General features: G+C 32.0%; 1 protein-coding gene and 1 long non-coding RNA gene across 17 annotated transcripts in view; one reads left to right on the forward strand and one right to left on the reverse strand.

Moving 5' to 3' along the window:
* The window catches only part of LOC105837498 (serine/threonine-protein kinase MARK2), a 125,800-nt gene that overhangs the window by 88,639 nt on the left and 17,063 nt on the right, over nt 1-20,098 (forward strand). For 7 of the 16 annotated variants that reach the window (XM_036284384.1, XM_036284381.1, XM_036284383.1 and 4 more), the window contains 10 exons: nt 1,335-1,629; nt 8,548-8,763; nt 10,390-10,768; nt 10,845-11,065; nt 12,757-12,868; nt 14,026-14,138; nt 14,233-14,434; nt 14,801-15,001; nt 16,353-16,551; nt 17,861-18,028. In XM_036284384.1, coding sequence (XP_036140277.1) covers nt 1,335-1,629; nt 8,548-8,763; nt 10,390-10,768; nt 10,845-11,065; nt 12,757-12,868; nt 14,026-14,138; nt 14,233-14,434; nt 14,801-15,001; nt 16,353-16,551; nt 17,861-18,028 — 2,106 coding nt within the window. The remainder of the gene's footprint in view (nt 1-1,334; nt 1,630-8,547; nt 8,764-10,389; nt 10,769-10,844; nt 11,066-12,756; nt 12,869-14,025; nt 14,139-14,232; nt 14,435-14,800; nt 15,002-16,352; nt 16,552-17,860; nt 18,029-20,098) is intronic. The other 9 variants (XM_036284385.1, XM_036284386.1, XM_036284387.1 and 6 more) reach the window with 4 other exon arrangements.
* Nucleotides 3,061-4,324, reverse strand: LOC105837500. The gene is made up of 3 exons (XR_001139149.3): nt 4,170-4,324; nt 3,836-4,045; nt 3,061-3,495 (listed from the first exon to the last, which is right to left on the reverse strand). It is a non-coding gene; the product is annotated as an uncharacterized LOC105837500 (long non-coding RNA).

Genomic DNA, 20,098 nt, shown 5'->3' on the forward strand with positions numbered 1-20,098 from the left:
AATTTTTTATCCCTATTTGTTTTGATATACGATCGATTTGAGATAATCGTTTTTATTGAGTGAAGTAATACGAATGTCAATTCTGAAGATGAATCTCGAAACTAATTTATCTTTATCTTGATAAAGTTTCAAAAGATTGTATGGTGAAATTTAATCCACCTACATGATCATATCTCGATCTTCGCATATTAGGACCGCCACGCATACGTTGCCGTAGCGTACATCTTACGTCATTATATGTCACACATAGCTAACCATAAAGCATAATTTAAGTAATGCACAAAAAAAAAAAACATAGTATAAGAAGTAATAAGCTTACTTCTCTATTACTAAATTATGTTTTACGATTGAATACGTGTAACGTATAGTAACATAAGGCCTTTAATCATCAAATCATTAAAAAGTTTGAACCACAATATTTCAATCTAAGAACACACACACACACACACACACACACACACACGATTCGTTAGGAACACATTCACAGGGTAACGATAGCCTTAGCGATAATTGAGGATATCGTCCAGCCTCCGCCTGTGATCCTCGTTGCCGTACAGATTCACACAATTGGCTATCCGCTTACACCCACGCGCATGTCCCTTTCCTCGATACAATTGGCATTTAGTTTACGCAATGTCGCAACCGTGCAACGATTCATTCTGCGATTTCCCGTCGGCTCGTCGCCATTGCACGTCGGTCATTACACGCCTAACTGGGAGAAAGATTAGGGGAGTAGTGCGTATCGCGGCGACAGATGTTTCAATGAATAAATATACCGGGTGTCACCGAATAGCAAATATCACGCATAACATCAATAATTAACGTTCGATCTCGTTTCTGATGAAAATATCAAGATAATATTTCCTGAATTATGGACGCAATTGAAAATAAATTTTGCTTTTGTCTCTCTTTTTCTTTCTGTGTCGATGTATAAACAGATAACAAAATGTTATTCTTCAGTTTATTTTGAGTGGATGTTATCATAACAATATTTTAATTAAAGATTTTGATATAGAGATTTAATATTGACAATTAGAAAGGTGTTTAATATAATGTATATTTGCTCAGTTTATATATCTGTCCTAATATATAGTACAATATTCTCCTTGTCACACGCTTAATGATCATCCACATTAGCACTCAAATTACACACATATACATACACGCACAATAAACACATGCTGCCACATAAAATTCTCATATTATAACGGATATCTGTCCGTTGTTAACGATCATCACACTCGCACAATACATGATTCCATAAAACATTAAACGGTCGAACGAAGAAATTATTATGACAAATGAATCGTAATGATGTGCGTCGACGAAAAAAGGGCCTCGCTGTTGCACCGTGGGGATGCGACGCGGAATTCCACCGGAAACGCCGGCATCGCGCCGAAGAAGCCTACCGTTAAGTTGTCCAGGACCGCATCGGATACGCGGCGCGGGCAAGAAACGGAGATAAGGGCGCAATCCAGGATGCCACAAACTCGCGCGATCGTCCGGCCGACAGTTACCAAGAAGGATCATCAGCGCCATCATCAGCCGCAACAGCAGAATAACAATGCCGCCATCCCGCTCGTCAGACCACTGCCAGACATGCAGAAGGGTATTCAAAGCGAGAAGGAGGTAGATATATAATAAGTATATATACCGTATATATAGATCGATTGCTGCGTTTATCATTTACATCAAAAATGTTATCGGGGAAACGTTATCGAGCCTCTTGTCTTGATAAGGTCATTTCTATCTGATTTAAGGAGAAAGAAAGAAAAAAGAATCACATCATGTCTTTTTGATGTCTATCGTAGAATAATTAGACTGTATGGTATTTACGCTGTTGTAATTTTATCGAATAAATTCAAGTCACGAGTCGAATAAGACTTTATAAGTGTTAAGAAAGTTAAATAAAGTTACAAACGCAAGCATATAAAGGAGAAACGTTAAAAACGACGCGCGGATTTTACGATCGCCCATATATCGACGATGTGGTACCCTTGCTAACGAACTGAGTGCAAACGAGCGACAACGCAAATTCACTTCCACACTTACGTCACACGTGTAACTCGTTCACGGCTCATCCGTTCAACCTGAAATAATCCGGATGATTTCTCCGCTTCGTCGAACCACCATTCGGACATTATGACGATCATGCAACCTGTCGAAGCTAATTAATCGTGCATACAGGACGCATTTGAAATATTCCGGAAATTTCAGTAAGAGTGTTTCTCCTCTTTTTCTTATTAAAAAATCATTTGTTATACAAATACATGCAAATTTTGAGGCGTAAAACGAAATTATTCAAATAGAATACGTTTATCTTTCTTAAAGACATAATTTAAGTACAAGTTTAGAAATATATTGTTGAATATTTTAATTATTTTATTTTCTAATTATTTAAGCAAGTGTTGAACATGTTTGTCTAATAACTGAGAGAAAATATCAAAGATATCGTAGGAAAAGATAATTTTTTCTTAACAAATTTCTCTTACATATATTAATATAAAATAAGAACTTTCAATATTGTTTAACATTATATGGTGATAATTTGGCAGTATATCTAGAACAGAAATTTATTTTACATCTATATGAACTTTTGTGTCGAGCCATAAAACAAATTTCAGATGCGCCCCATGAAAGTACTGGTTTTGTTTTACGACATGTATCTCGCAATTTGCTATTTTTCTCGTTTTATGGAGACACATAGATCGTAATCTTTATAGAAATCCGACATCAGCAATTTTCGTTTACAAGCATTGTCTATAAGTTTCATTGAAACCGACGATTATTCAATCTAAAAGTATACTGTACAATTATAATACAAAACTATATGTGTATGTAAAATATGAAATATATAATAAAATATGATAAGTATATATTACATATACTATAATAATATTATATTTTATATTTTGTGTGCACACACACACACACACACACACACACACACACACACACACACACACACAAGCAGATAAAAAGTTTTTGCAAAAATATATGTTATTTATTACAATGTACATTCTTTTAATTAACTCTTAATAAATATAAATAACTTTAGAGACTTTAAGATATAAAAAAAGAATATACTTAATTAATATTATTAATTTATCGATGGATTTGAATCGACAGATGCGTTGAATGATTTAAATTACATTATAAGCGGAAGAGAGAAAGAGGTTCAATCAGGTGGAGATCTTTTGTTGGCTCTTTCATTTAACGTAATACTTAAATAGAGTCTCACGATTTACTTGCTAATTTACATGTATGCGGTTCTATTTTCCGGAGAAGATTTCGCGTCAACTTGGATCTATTCTTATCCGCCTTTTGCGTGGAGTAGATGTCCGCGACTCTTCTCTCATCGTTACTTTCTCGGTCGATTGATCAACTGATGGGACGTGCTCTCTTGCTTGTTGCCTCTTTCAGAAACTTCGACTTTATCCTCTTCACACTGAGCGTCCTCTTCTCAGAGAAGAACGACGAGAAAAGGAATAAACGCTGTTACAAGCGCGAAAATAAAACATAAGTTTGTTGTTTGAGCGATTTGGCCTTCTATAATCACTGATATTAAAACCGATACTGTCCCAATTTGATTTATTCTTATCTATCGCATGCAGTCATACTCAAATAAACATACAGTATCGTCATGATTTAAAACGACGCAAATAACATTTTGGAAGTTTTTTGTACCTTATTTTTTTCTTGCTATATATAAATATATAACGTTTAAGTAAACTTAAAAGTGTTTTTTAGCTCGTTCTCCATATTAAAATTGAATAAAAGTCAATGATGTAGGCTATTGTTTAATGACAGTTTAATAAACTTATCAGTCTCTTACATAGCGGTGGTCTATGTTCCGATAATCTTGTCGGTGTTCATAGTGGTAGTTGATTCGAGCGCTTGGCGAGGCGAAAACTCGTTGCTAGGTAGGAGGACGATAAAGGTGAAGATGTGGCATCCTACTCTTTACATCCCACAGATGTGTGCGTCATCATCAGGATGTACATACATATCGATATCTTGGAATTAGCGCAGTCGATATCTTCTTCTAGAAAGAGTAGAAAGTTAAATTTTTTTCCTTCCGTACTAAAACGATACGTTATTTTCTTCTTTTTTCTTCTTTTATATTCTGAAATACTAATAAATAAATAATATAGATAAGTCTTTTCTACATTTTTGATATTCCAAAGGCGGCCATTTTTCTTACAGCTCGGGTTAAAAATTTTGAGTGTTTCCCTTCGTGAAATATGTTAACGCTTGCGCTTCGGGACACTCAGTCCGATCAGCTGACCAGTCTGAAACCTTCTAAAAGAACACGGAATGACGACCGTGTATCGGTGATTCCCACTTTTCACGACGCATGCGTTCTTTCGTAGATCAAGGAGGGAGGTGAGGTGACAGAGAGGGTGGGCGACGTTGAGACTAGACATTCAAGGGTGGTTCACTCGCACGTTTCCACCGGGGGTGGCGGCGGCGCTGTGTATTGATTCTGCCTTCGCATCCCTCCGGTCTCTTCTCCGAGGGTGGCTCGTTTCGAGGGTGGAAAAGGAGAAGGCAGTAGTCCCGTACGGTCATCGTCGACGTCGATGACGATCTCAGTCCAGCAGTCTCGCGTTTCTCAGTCTCTCATCCTTTTCGTCGCTTTTTAGTCTTTTATTTCCTCTCTCTTTCTCTCTCGCTTTCTATTTTGTGGAACATGATAAAGCGGTGTTTGACAATTGTAATAAGCAAACGAAAAAAAATTTGCAAACAATGGCATGGCCTTTGGCCTTGACATAAGTCCGAAGATCCTTCGCGGAAGTGGATATCATGGAGAACTCATCGTGGAACATCCAATGTGATATTGAAGGCTTCTGTCGGAGCCGATAGTAATTTCTGCAAGTCTCCCAAAGCTGTTAGATAACGTGTGTCACTAATTTGTGTTTTGATTAATTATCAATGAACTATCGTCGGTGACGGCTCGATGTTAGATGTGGAGTGTGCTGATGGCGAGAGATGGTGTCACCGACGTTCTACCTCGTTATCGTTGACCAAAGACTGATGAGATAGCGATTAGTGTAGTCGGTGACGTCTGTAAAAGTAACATAAATGTGACACGCCTTCACTCTGACATCCTTAAGCTCGATTGCGACCGGATTTTGAATTGATTGATAAATATCCGGAACGATGTATACATATATATATATATATATATATATATATATATGCATGTACATTTAAGTTAGTTACATTGAAATTAAGTTTCTCAAAAGTTTCTGAAAACATCAAATCCGAAAGATGCAAGCCACTCTAATCGAAATACAAATATCGTCGGGGAATCTCGATTTGCAAGTCAACATCAATCAATATCAGTACAAAGTGTGCCTAATGAAGTATATCGGGCGGAGTGGAGTTTGTAGAATTGTATCGTGTATTTTATAAGCAATTCGCGCGATAAAAACGAAGAGAGATTTATCAATCGAAGGAATATGTAATTCAAACGGTATCGAAACTCAAAGAGCAGCGTCTCTTTAAATCGCGGATAGCACACAGGAGCGGATTATACACTCATTCGTTTCCAGTAGTCGGAGATCGAAGTGTTCACCTAAAGTGACAGACAGTGGCGACATAACAATCGGTTTATCATTGAAATACAGCAGTGGCTTTTATACAACACCATGTATATATTTCCCGATATAAAATGAAGCAGCGTGGTGATACGCCACGCAAATTGACTCATCGTTCGACCTTCCAAAACGATCGACCATGGGAGCTGCGATACCCGATCGTGGAAAATCACGACGGTCGGTCGTCCTTGTCGGAAAAGAATCGAAAATTAGATTAATCCAATCGAACGAAATCGTGAAAAAAAGAGTTGCACAATTCTAAAATAAAAATCGTGTCGACACACGAAACGGAACGATAGTGACGAGGAGAAGAACGAAGAATCGCGAAATGGCGCGCAGAGATCGCGCGTTAAGATAAATATATTCTGCCGTGTTAAACTTTTTTCTGCGTGTTCTCGCGATATCGGTGAAAAGACATCTGCTGACCGTTTAAATCGCGCGCATGCGAGCACGAGGAAGCGGTCTACTGTCGTCGGATCCATCACCTATTGAGCGTCCCGCTACTGGGATTCACGAGAGGTCAAACTGGCGGCCTCTAAGGTTGCGGCCGCCACCAACCCGCGCAAGATGGTCACGCGTGGCCTCCTGCGGGTAATACCGAAATCCTGCGAAATGGGGATTTAACTCTACTTCCCGAAATCTTTTGTTTATTTTTTCCATTTTTAATTATAAAATTTAACTTTACTTTTGACTCTGAATAAATTTTTTATCACATAAAATATTTCTTTCAGGAGGCCTTTCCGTGGTTTTTTGAAAATTTTTAAACATTTCTTTTCCTAAAAAAATAATCATATTTTATCTTAATCAATAGCAACATTAAAAATGTACAAAATTAATAATACCACCCTCTTTGAAAAAAATTTTGAATATATATCGGGCCATCAAAATAATTACGTGAGACTTTCAAGTTGCTTGTTAAAATGTCAAAACTTTTTTAGAGCATTGCTCATTACGTCAACATTCTTCATAATTATTTTTAGATCTTTATTCAATTTTTTTTCTGTTTGTGGTTATTTTTCACAAAAATAAATTTCTATTTTTTGAAAATATTTTAAGATATTTAAATCAATTGATTTCCAAAATATTAAGTATTAAAATAAAATGATTAACGTAAACAGACATAATTCTTATACAAAGAAATTTTTCCTAATTTTATTAAGAAAAATATGTTCTTATTGTTTAATAATAATTTTTATGTTGAAAGAAAAAAATATTGGATAGGAAACAATAATATTTTTAAACCAAAAGTTAAAATTTTTATTATTATTCTTAAAACAATTATAGTGCTCTTTTTAAATGACTATTCAAATATTGAAATAAAAATTTTTTTGCTGAAATTTAAGATTATTAAATTCTTTGAAGAAGATTAAATTATATGTAAGCAAGATTATCAATACTTCATGCTAAATATAATTTCTTGCTTATATATGAAACAATAATTGTTAAATAAAAAATATTCATAAAGTTTTAATATGATTAACATTAATGTTTGATGCTGTTTTTATGTACTTTATCCTCTTATCTGTTTTTTAATGTACATGCGCAGGAATAATATATTTTTATGTTATCGTAAATAGGTAGTACACATGCGGAAAAAGAATCATTTTACTGAAGCATCTTAAAATTTCTGTCACTAGACATAAATTTGAAAATAATTTTTTCTTGGATCGTCTAAATAATTATGTAACATGATGAGCAGCATTACTGTAAAAAATTTGAACAACTAGTTTGAATATTAAAAATGAAAAAAAAATTATTTTTAGGTCTACTGTATCTAAATTCGTATCTCTACTTAAATTTTTATAAAGAGAAACGATACAATATCGTATATCTGCTTAACAAAATTGGTTTTTCCGTGCAGCTTTTATTTCAAATCTTTAATTCCTCTTACAATTCAAAGGCGCGGTGCCTGACTGGACGCGAGCGCAGCGCATTTAAATGCTTCGACTTTTTCATAAATAATCTTGTCACACGTCGATTCTTTGTCGGTTGTTTCTTCTTTCCTTTTCTTTTATTACAGAGACATGGCGATAACGGAAAAAAAATCGCGCTTCGTGACACACAACGATTGTTCTCGCGCGATTAATACGCGAGGGAGAGCGCGGCGTGTTTTATTCGGAACAATCTGTATCTGGTGCACTTTAACGAGCTTTAATTCCATTGGCAATGGCCGCTGCCGCAACTGTGCCTGAAAGTGTCAAGTGTGCGCACACGCCCGTGTCCGAGCGTAAATAAATGCACGAGGAAGGAGAGAGATCCGCGAGATTCTTTGCTATGCGGCGCGCCGAGCGCTCTTTAACGAGCGTTTGCCCCGTATTTCTCGTACTTGTATTCCGACTTTAAATTCGCGCAAAGATGCGCGCGACCCGAGTTTCTGAAATAGTTGGCTATTTACGACGCAACTTTGCGCGGCGTTCTCCCGCGCGTTTCTCGAAATAAATTAACGCACACGGTATACATATAGGGCTCGAAATAATCTTTCCAACTTATTGAATTTAAATTAAGGATTATATTGCGTAAGCTTGGCTGAACTTTTAATTTAATTAAACGTTCCCTACTTGCCTATCTCGTAATCGCGCAGTAACATCCTGCTGTTTTACTAGCTTTATTTTATTAAGAATTAAATAATATGTTTATATATAGTATGTGTTTTCTTTAATAATTTTAATATTTAAAATTTGTTCTAGTATTTTAATTTCTAATTATATAATTGATATCGTAATTATACGGAGATATATTCTCACAATGAGAATAAAAACATTTTTGATCTGTAATTTATTTTACGAATTCATTTCGTAAATGAAATACCTATGCGTTTGACAGAAAGGCCCCGCTGTATCTGATTTTTTACAAAAGTGTTCTGCGTTCAGAGATTTGACGATAATATTATCTACAATTTATTTGATTTTATTTGCTCATCGATTGTGACTTTTGTGTGTTACAGACGGGAGATGGCGTAGGGGTGTCGAGTAGCGGAGGTCGGCTTTCCTCGAGGAGTCGAACCTCCGAGGAACCTCACATCGGCAAGTACAAATTACTAAAGACCATTGGCAAGGGCAACTTCGCCAAGGTGAAGCTTGCGAAGCATGTTCCGACAGGGAAGGAAGTAGCTATCAAGATCATCGATAAGACACAATTAAATCCCGGTAGTCTTCAAAAGGTAACGTTTATATTTCTTTATATATGAATTTTTTAAAACAAAAGATCAATAAAGCAAAATAACGAATGTAAGAATAAAAATTGTTAAAATATAAATTGTATCATTTTGATGGGATATTCTCGTTTTCATATCCTTTTTAAAAAATTATATTGGAAAAAGTTATAAATTTAAACACTTGGTTTATTTATTCTTTCTACTCTTTATATTTGAATGTTCTTTATATATAATTTTTTTAAACATTAGAAAAGATATTTTTTGTAATTATTTGCACATCTGTATAGGCGTGTCAAAAAATATCAGTTCTCTATTGCCACGATTCAAGATGCATAAATTATCTCAAACAAAAAATTAAAAGAAATGTTTAATCTATAAATGCAGGTCTGGTCCGATCTCTAACTAAGTTAAAAAATTGATTTTTGTAAAAACGATAAAATTGTAAAAAAAGAATATTTCACTTCTTTAAGACTTTTTTATCAAAAAATTGGAATTTTATTTTAATTTGGGGAGGAACATTTTTCTTAACAATTTTGATTCAATCGGAATAAAACTAATTATAATTTTGAAAAATAAAAATTATTTTTTTAAAAATTGTTTAAAATTTTTCAAGTATTTTATATTACTATTTTATACTTACACACACACACACACACACACACACTCTCTCTCTCTCTCTCTCTCTCTCTCTCTCTCTCTCTCAGTTCAAACTATTAAAAAATATAAAGGAATAAAAGATTTTTTTAAGAAAAACGAGAATATCCCTTTAATATCACCGTACGTAATACGCGTAAAGAGCACGGTCGGACCTATGTGAACTTGGCATCCGACTTTCATAAAAAATATTTTTTTTAAGTTTTCGCTGTACCCGCGGAAGAGCTTGGCGGTGCCGGCCGCCCCGATAAGTGGTCCCCTGCGGGAAACCTATGCACTTGCAGAAAAGAATGCTTAACTCAAATAAATATTCATTCGAATAGTACCAATAACATATTTTATAGAAAATGAATAATATTTATTTCAAATAAGAAATATTTTCTAAATTATGGAAAGTATTACTTGTTTTATCTTCAAAATTGGCGAAGATAGCACCAACCCATATTTTAAATTTGGTACAATCACCCCTTTAGGGGTACAAACGAAACCGACAATGGTACAAACAGGTACAAACGATACTTAATTGAATGGCACTTGATAGATTACTGTATCTCAAAGTGGGGTGCTGACGATTTTTTAAATCCCTGTAACTTTTACTCCTTTGAGGTACAAACCAAACAAAAAGTGGTACAAACCGGGTACAATCGAATGCGTATTAAAAAAATTTTTTTTATGAAAGTTGAGTGCCAAGTTCACATAGGTTACGGTCGGGCTCGCGCTGCGTGTTCACTTGGTGCGAGCCACTACCGTGCCTCTTAATAGAGTAACTTACCGTTATTTTAAATTGATTATTGTAACATACAAATCACTATTTTAATTATATTAATTTATTTTGCGTATGAATATTTTTGAAAGAAAAAACTCATCGTTTGTGTCATGTCATATTATCATACTTATATAATAGAAAAAAACTTAAAATTACATATGCATCTCTTAAATGTATGTGATTCATGTGCTGATAAGTCTGATCAATTACAGCTGTTCCGAGAAGTCAGGATAATGAAGATGCTTGACCATCCAAACATAGTGAAATTATTCCAAGTTATCGAGACTGAAAAGACACTGTATCTGGTAATGGAGTATGCCAGTGGCGGCGAAGTCTTTGACTACCTGGTCTTACATGGACGGATGAAGGAGAAAGAGGCGAGAGCGAAGTTCAGGCAGATCGTTTCTGCTGTGCAATACTGCCATCAAAAGAAGATCATTCACAGAGACTTGAAAGCCGAAAATCTGTTGCTCGATAGTGAAATGAACATAAAGATTGCCGATTTCGGTTTTAGCAATGAATTCACACCCGGTAACAAGTTAGACACATTTTGTGGTTCGCCGCCGTATGCCGCGCCGGAACTATTTCAAGGTATTTCCCTGAAATGGCTCGTATAAGTATACTTGAAGTGAGCTTAAAATTTATTTATGCAATGTGTTATTTACAGGAAAAAAATACGATGGTCCGGAAGTAGACGTATGGTCGTTAGGTGTAATCCTATACACATTGGTATCCGGCTCACTGCCTTTCGATGGTTCGACATTGAGGGAATTGAGGGAAAGGGTATTAAGAGGGAAATATAGAATTCCGTTTTATATGTCTACTGATTGTGAAAATCTTCTTAAGAAATTTTTGGTGCTCAATCCAACGAAGAGAGCCTCGCTAGAGGTACGGAATATGGAGATTGAATTAATATTTTATTGGGTTGGGTAATAACTAAAATATTAAAAGTTAAATAATAAAATTAAATTAGTTTATTCTAATAAGTTGATTTGAAATTTAGTAAGTTTGGTTTGAATAGTATTTTTAGCTTTAATTGATTTTAAATAATATGTAAACTTTTATTTATTTATGTTTTTGCCAAGTTAAAAATTTATCTACATAAAACTAATATAAAAAATACATTCCTAAATAAAAAATATTTCTTTGTTCTTTTTTAAAACTTAATTTAAAATTTAAAAAAATATTTTTTTATTTTATAATTCATATTATAATTGCTATATTATTTAAGGGATTACGGCACCCTGACCTGTTGAAAATTGAGGCTTTGAGGCTTTTTGGGAGAATTTTTTTTGCTATTAATAAAGCAACAAAAATATAGCTTTGAGAGTTTGTACATTTCATAAGGTAAGCCAGTTAAAAAAAGTAGTTTCAGGTGGTCTGTCACGCCATTTTGTATCCTAAAGAAAAAAAATCTTTTTGTATACCTTATGACATGTACAATAAACTCTCAAAACCATATTTTTGTTGCTTTATTAATAGTGTCGAAAAAAATTCCAAAAGCATTGTTTAATACATCAGAGTAATGTAACCCCTTAAAATAATTTAATTTTAAAAAATTTTAATTATATTTTTATTTAACATAAATAATTTTTGTTAAAATTATCTTTCAATTTAACTAAATTTAACCTTGACCTTTTAATGATCCGTAGACATCAATTCTGTTTGAATAACATTTTTCTCTTTATAATATAATTTTAAAGGATACTTCTCGTGAAGAATTTTGTGAGTCGAATAACTCAATAAATAAATTAGACATAAAGAAATATAATTTTCTGAATATAATTATCTAAAATATTACATAATTATGTAAATAATTTATGTTTATATGTGTGCTCTAACTGCATAATTAAATATATTATGTAATAATAATAATTATTATAATGACCTAAACTTGGGTTTTAAGATGAAATAGATAGGAAAATAAAAAATTATTAGTTACTTACCTGTTTCGTGAATTTGTGAATTTTTGTCAAAATTACATGAAATCAAACTTCACTAAATTTGCTTTGTAAGTGATTACGATAGCTTGTTTAATGAAAATATTTTTTTCTACTTAGGATGAGAATCTATTTCCATCTAATATGAATCAAAAATATATCGATAAATTATTTCATTTATAATGATAAATTATTTTATTAATATATAACATTTGGAAAGAATTCGAATTAGTTTTAATCCTTAAGATTGAATGTACATAATTATGTATAGTCAGATGAAGAATTAAAGCAATTTTTAATTGAGTTAATTTTTTGTTCATGTAACTTTTAACAAAACTAAATTAATTGTATAACTTTAAATAAAAACAAATGGGCTCTTTTATTTATCGATAAAGACAAATTAAGCAATATTTAGAGTCAAAGCTAAGTAGTGATTAAATTAATTTTATGAGCTGTTAATTTTTATTTAATTTAGTTGAAAAAGAATATTAATTTACTCAACACATTTTTTATTCTTGAATTTCTTTTATTACCTTACTAAGTTAAAGTATTAATCGTCTTATTAATATATTTACAAACAGTATTTTTTCACGTATCACATGTTCAAAAGGTATAATTTAATCATTTTTATTACTATAGAATATAATGAAGGATAAATGGATGAATTTGGGATATGAAGATGATGAGTTAAAACCGTACTTAGAACCTGAACCTGATTATAGAGATCACAAGAGGATAGGTGAGTCTACCAGTATGTACATAACACTTACTACTTACCGTTTTTATGTTTAATGTCATACCCGTTGAACATTCTACCTTATATGAGATCAATGACAAAGAGCTTCTATTTTCTTCACAACGCATGTATATGTCCTCAAATGGTATATATTGAAAATTTTTTTTAATATACTAAATCTTTTATATAGTTTCTCTTAGGAGAATGTTCACACGGTATTTTCTATAGTTCATAAATTATGTAATAATAATCACTATTAATATATTATCGAAATATATCAGACAGACTTATTCAATATTATTTAATACGTATTGTGTCAGTTTTTTATTGAAAAAGAATATCAAAGTTTTTAGCGCAATGTGAGATAACGTTTTATTAAATTGTATCAAATAAAAAATGTAAACGCACAAGTGACAACATCATAGTTTGTTTTTCAAATTCTTATTTACAAGGAGATAGCAATAATTGTAAAACACGAAATAAAATAAGACATACATTTGAAAGGGGATTTGAATGTATAAAAAGTATAAAAGAGTTAGAATGAATAAATCTTAATTTTACAGAAATTTGCAATTAAAGTTGGACAGCTATCTTAAATCTGAAGTTTAACTTCCCAAATCACGAAGTGACTGAATAGACTAATGCGCACGCATGTATTTTGTCTCTGCAGCTAACTCGAGTTCGAATCCCCGCAGTCTAAAAAAATTTTTTGTAATTATTATATTTTAGATTTTTTGTAATCAAAATAAAAAATAAATAAAATAAACTTACAATGTATTAAAAGTCTGATATATTTATGTTTAATTGTATATGTTTGTAATTTGCTGTTTAGAATTTTTTTTGCATGAGAATAGAATTTTTATTGTATATAACTTGATTAAAAAGTGAATTTTTCTTTAATTAATTGTAAATATTAAACTCAAACTAAAACTACATCTTCTTTTTAACAAGTTCTGAAAATACGGATATACATCATAAAGACGATAAGTCTAATCTTTAAGAATTTAGTGTATTTCTAAATGTTGAATAATATTTATTATGGCAGTACATAGCAAAGCTTTTTGTCATAACAAAGATTTTTTTATATTTTTTTAATTTTGAATTATGAATGTTGTCGGAAAATTCGTCAATTCTAATGGATGTAACTATGCCGTCACGCATTTTTATTTCAGAGGCCTTAGCCAGTATGGGATACACTCGAAGCGAAATAGAGGATTCTTTAGGACAAGCGAAATATGACGATGTATTTGCCACTTACTTGCTCTTAGGCAGAAAGACAACAGATGTAAGAATACACAATACATGTATCATGATTATATAGTATATAGTAGAATTAAAATTTTTTTTTTACATTTTATTCCAAATTTCTATTTGTACAGCCTGAAAGCGATGGATCACGATCAGGTAGTTCATTATCACTGCGTAACATTCCACCTCAAGTCAGTTCAGGAGGTGGTGGAGGAAACAGTGGAGGAACAGGTGGTGCAGTACAGAGTCCATCTCACAGAGGTGTTCATAGAAGTATTTCAGCTAGCAATCCAAAACCCAATAGACGGGCCTCATCTGGTGGTGAAACTCTTCGTAAGTGTTACATTTGTTCATTTTAATCGTAATGCAGTGTATGGCAGTTTAAAACCTTACTGTGAAATAACAAGCATGGATAAGGATTTATCTTGGGTAAGACAAAACATTTGCATTTCATCTGATTATCGGAAATTATGAATTTTACGCAACAATTTTTGTATCATTTATTTATGTCAGAAGAAGCTGAATAATAACTAGTTAATATGTAGTTTTATTGTTAAACTGAATTTGTAATAAAAATAGTGTAATGAATGTTATAAAATATGGTAACAAAAAATCAACAGGATTATTTGTTGATGTTTGCTGATTAATATAAATATTATGTCTAAAGTAGATTGTATTACATATTCTTTTTCTCATTAGGAGGCGCACCTAGTCCAGGTAACGCAACGAATCACAATCATGCGACTGCAGTAACTGGTACAACTGTTACTGGAAGCGGGGGTAGTAATTTTAAACGACAAAATACCGTGGACGCGGCTACGATCAAGGAAAATAGTGCTCGTGTTTCTGCACGGCCCTCTGCACCTAAAAATAGTCAACCTCCTGGACAGTTAGATACTAGTGAGTTGTTACACTTTGTTCTTAAACAATACTTTATGAGAACAATATTTTAAAAAGTATCTTACAAATAGATATTCGATTATTTTGTCGTGCTATATTTTCTTTGTGATGCTTGAGCAAAGTCTTTGGATAAGGTTGCTTTGGACGAGGTTGCAGCAATTTAATAGCTAATTTATCGAATTTACAATTAATTTGTAATTTATCTGTTATTTGTGTTATTTGTATTATTCCGTATTTGTTCATAAATCATAAATTTTATCATGCATATCGTACAATCATATCGAAGATTTTGATCATATATCTTTTAAGGAGGTATGATCGAAAAGTCAAAATAATTCAATTTGTTTAAAAATTGTATGAATATTATTTAAAGCGGAACCAATTTTATATCAAAACTTCAAATTAACTATTTTTAAGAAAATAAAAGTGTAAATTGGAATTTTAAACATGACATCTTATGACGGATGTGCACTGATGAATAACTGATTTATAGTTATATTACTTTTTAAAATGCATTGATGTACATAAAAATTATATAAATAGAGTAAATTCTTTTTTGCAAAAGTTTAATTTCTCTCATTATTTAGTTTTTTCTCATATAACTAAAAAGATGGCAAAAGTGTGATTATAAAGTTGAATTAAAGATGAATTAAAGAAATATAACAAAAAATTTGTCAACATTGTTAAAAAGAAAAAATTGTTACAAAGATATTAATTAAAAACTGTTGTATAAGATTTCAGGTATAGATGTAAATATTGTATGATGATATACGTAAGCATTGAAACATCTAATTATATAGTCGACGACATTTTTAACGACGACATTTTTAACGACAAAATTAAGAATGCATAAAATGAACATTTAAATCTTATTAACAATTATCGAAAACAGTTTATTAATTTAATTGTATGCATTTAAAATCAATAGTAATAATCTCATAAAATTTAAATATTAAAATATCAGTTATGTTCTCAGTAATATAAGTTATTTTTTGCTGAGATCTGTATCGGTCATATCTCCTTAATATCAAACTGTTTATACCTGTTTCTTATACGTTTGTAAGATTAAACGCATCATATTGTTATAATTTTATCACAAATATCATGCATATATATCCCTAAAATCTGATCCTTTGTCATAGTCTTCACAATGTAATGACTTGTACACACACAAGAAGGAAACAATTATATAATATTACTTTATTTTATGTTTGTTTCTTAATACGGGAGTAGATTATACATTTTGTATAACAGCTCATAGTCTTTTTTTTAATAATATATTTATGTTTGTTATAATTTAAAGTATGTTGCTTTTTGTTTTGTGTTGAACCATATCTAATGAGGCTTGCAGTGACAATGTTTATTCTAGGCGTGGGTACAAGTCCCGGTGGTAAAGGAAGGGTAGGCAAGAGCAACACAATGAACGCAGGAGTAGGTGGTGGTCGGCCTCTTACCTCACCTGCTCCTGGTTCTGTTGGTCGACGTAGCACCATCTCCTATGATCAAGCGAAAACATCATCATCTACTGAAAGAACCAACGAAGTACCCAGGTATAGTGATATCCAATTATGTTTACCTGAAACATGCAATCTATTTTTTACAAAACAGAATACAAATATTATTTAAAAATGGACCCAGTGCTACGAGACTTTATTATACTTTTTTCTGATAGTCTATATATATATCTTTACTTTTCGATACTTAACTTATCTGAGATATTGGAGTGTATTTAGTTTCTTATACTACTTTACAGAACTACTATTATCAAATTATCAATTTGTATTTGCAAATTAAATTATGATCCAATATCTCATTAGCTACATAACGATATAAAATAAAAATATTAGTGCATCTCGTGTGATGCTTCTTGTCGAGTTAACACACCTTTACTTTCACTAATTTTTTTACTTATGTGTGTACGACTGATTACTTATTTGTGTAAATTACACTAAACCGTTAATCAAGAAATGATTTAATAATCGAGTGAATAATAACAAAATCTGTCATTAAAAGCCGCGGGGAGTTTATTTGTTTGTTGCATTGCTCTAGCATGTTGGCTGCTGCCTGCCAATCGTTCATTGCGATCACTTTCTTTATGGCTTGACAGAAATGTATCGAACGGACAGTCCGATGTAACGTTTATACATGTACAGACGCTTGCTGAAATGAAATCACAGATCGCATCCACGTGTATAACTCTATTACCTCAAATATATACCTAATCGAGAAAGTGTTTATAGATACACATTAACATCATCCATACATTTTTCATTCTTACTTACGTTATAGCATCATATTCTGTTCTCTTATCATTCAACTATTTCGCGAGGTTACATTAGCTGCAGCAGTTAGCATTCATTTTCATTTTCCTTTTTCCATCCCTGTGATTTCCTTTTGTATTCCTTATTAGTAAATTTTTGTTACAAAAAATATATCTATAAAAATATATATAATATATAATTTATATACATGTATGTACATATACATGTACCTATATGTACAGATTTTTATTTAGAATTTTTTATAAATAAATAAAATATTTAAGTAAAGATATAAAAATGTATTAAATAAGATTTTTTATGATATATAATATAAAAGTAAATAATATATGTATTACAGGAATTACAGTCATTAGAAAGAAAGTAAAAAAGATTTCTTAATATATAAGAATTAAATTCTATAACATATAAATACGGAATGAAATAATCCAATGTTTAAAATTTCACAAAGTTTGGATCTCGCCCCGTTTTGCTTTCGTACAACCTCAGAAAATTTTCCGCTATTATATTATATTAAAAAAAATAGGATTATATCGTGGAACGTAAGGCTCGGCAGTTTGCTGATTAGTTTTATGCACAGCCTGGGCGAGGGTACTAGACCAACGCGGGGTCACACCAAGTCTGCGAGCATCAGTGCAAGTCACCGTTCCTCAAGTGGTGTACCCCCCAGCGACCATTCACTACTGGACCCTCAACCACGCAACGCCCACAACTCCTTACTCGCCACTGCTGACCCCCTTAGGCAGAGGTACAGGCCCCCGATGCCTAATACAAAAAACCAAAATACCTGCATACTATCCTGCATATATATACATACTTTGAATACATTCGTTCTTTCATTTGGTTACTTCTTTCTTGGGCCACTAACTCTCTTAGGGTAATTAGGTTTCTTATCACTATAATCTTTTACAAATTCTGTCGGAGCAATCGATGAGAAAATTCATTTCTCAGAAGCTCAAAAACGACAGTGCCAATCTCTTTAAGTGCTCCATTTTAAAAAATGATCGACATAGGATTCTCTAGGATAGTTTCTGGTCATTTTTTCTCATGGTTTTTTAATTCTCTCTCTCTCTCTCTCTCTCTCTCTCTCTCTCTCTCTCTCTCTCTCTCTCTCTCTCTCTCTCTCTCTCTCTCTCTCTCTCTCTCTCTCTCTCGGTGCTCTTTTATTCTTTTTCTTTCTTAGTCTCTTTATTCTCTTTTTCATTTATATGAATAAACTTTGCGAGATTTCTACATCAGCTTTATTGGTTTTTTTTTGTTCTACATTTGTATAAAATTCATTTAGGTTTGATCATGGTAAAAATCATCTCATTATATACAATTGATGATAGAATTTCGACATGCTTACATTTCGCTCACTTAGAATTTTTTTCATTTTATATTTTGTATGACTTTTAATTATTAATAAAATGATTATTTATTCGCCAGTGATTATAAAAGAAAAAAACAATGTAATTATCACAATGTTTCGACCGTTGGTTTCGGTTTTTATATCAAGTGCTTAGATACGTAAAAATTATGTGGTACACATTTTGAGTTCTAATATGTGCCTAGATATTATCTGAAAAGCAATATAAACGGAGTAAGTTACAGAACAGTTGCACTAAAAATATAAATCAATAATAACGTTTACAAATCAAAAGTGTAGTCAAGTTTGTATAGTAAAAAATAATAAATGATTGGATACATTGAAGTCTAATGTATTTCTCTCGAGATCTGAGGCTCGACTAAACGGCGGTACGGAGTCTAACGGTAAAAATATATAAATAAACGAACAAAGATAATATCAGATAAAATCGATACCTTTAAACGCCTATGTCGATTTAATTATTTTGTCATAAATTCCATTTAAGTTGTCAATATCCTTTTGTAAATTGATAGTATGCTCATGTTTTTTTTATGAAAAATGTTTCAACTATTTCACGTTTCCTTGTAATGCATTCTTTATGCAGTATAATCGGTTGAGACTATTTAAACTCATGACCACAAGATACTCAGTGTTTACTAATAACGGAGTAGTTGTTAACATCTTTTGTTATATCTCGTTGATGTTCCTTGATGCGCGTAGACACGTGTCTCTTAGTTTGTCCGATATATACCGCATCACATTGATCACATTTGATTTTGTACTAGTTGCGTTTGTTTCGTAAGATTTAATGAATCTTTACCGCGTTTAATGATACAATTGAGTTTTTTGGGAATAGTGTATAGACTGTTTAATTTTACACCTTTTAGAATACGCTTAATGTTATCGCTTAGCCCTTTAATGTACGGGATGGCAACGAACTGTTTTAGATTAATCTCATTATGTGTATTGTTATTCCTATGGTGGTTGAAAGCTTTGGTTTGCGTATTAAAGCTCTGTGTACCACATAATTTTTACATATCTAAGCACTTGATAAGGACCGAAACCAACGGTCGAAACATTGTACGCTATTTATTAAATATATTTGAGGCCAGTCAGGTCAAACGTAATAATTACATTCGTTTTTTCTTTGATTATAAAGCTTAATATGTAAGATAAATAGGATAATATTGTAGTACACACATACACACACACGGTACATACATACATACGCGCGCACGCGCGTTTTTTTTTATATCTTAGATAAAACAGATCATAAAGATTTATTATTAATATTTAACATATTTATAAACTATGTATTGTAAATATTATTATAAATATTTTTTTATTTGTCATAAATATTGTATTAAATATTTCATTTATATTTCAATAATATAAATTGAATAAAAATTTTATTTTTTTCATGTATATTATACACACACACACACACACACACACACACACACACACACA

Source organism: Monomorium pharaonis, chromosome 3, assembly GCF_013373865.1.
Source record: "Monomorium pharaonis isolate MP-MQ-018 chromosome 3, ASM1337386v2, whole genome shotgun sequence".
Classification (NCBI taxonomy): Eukaryota; Metazoa; Arthropoda; class Insecta; order Hymenoptera; family Formicidae; genus Monomorium; species Monomorium pharaonis.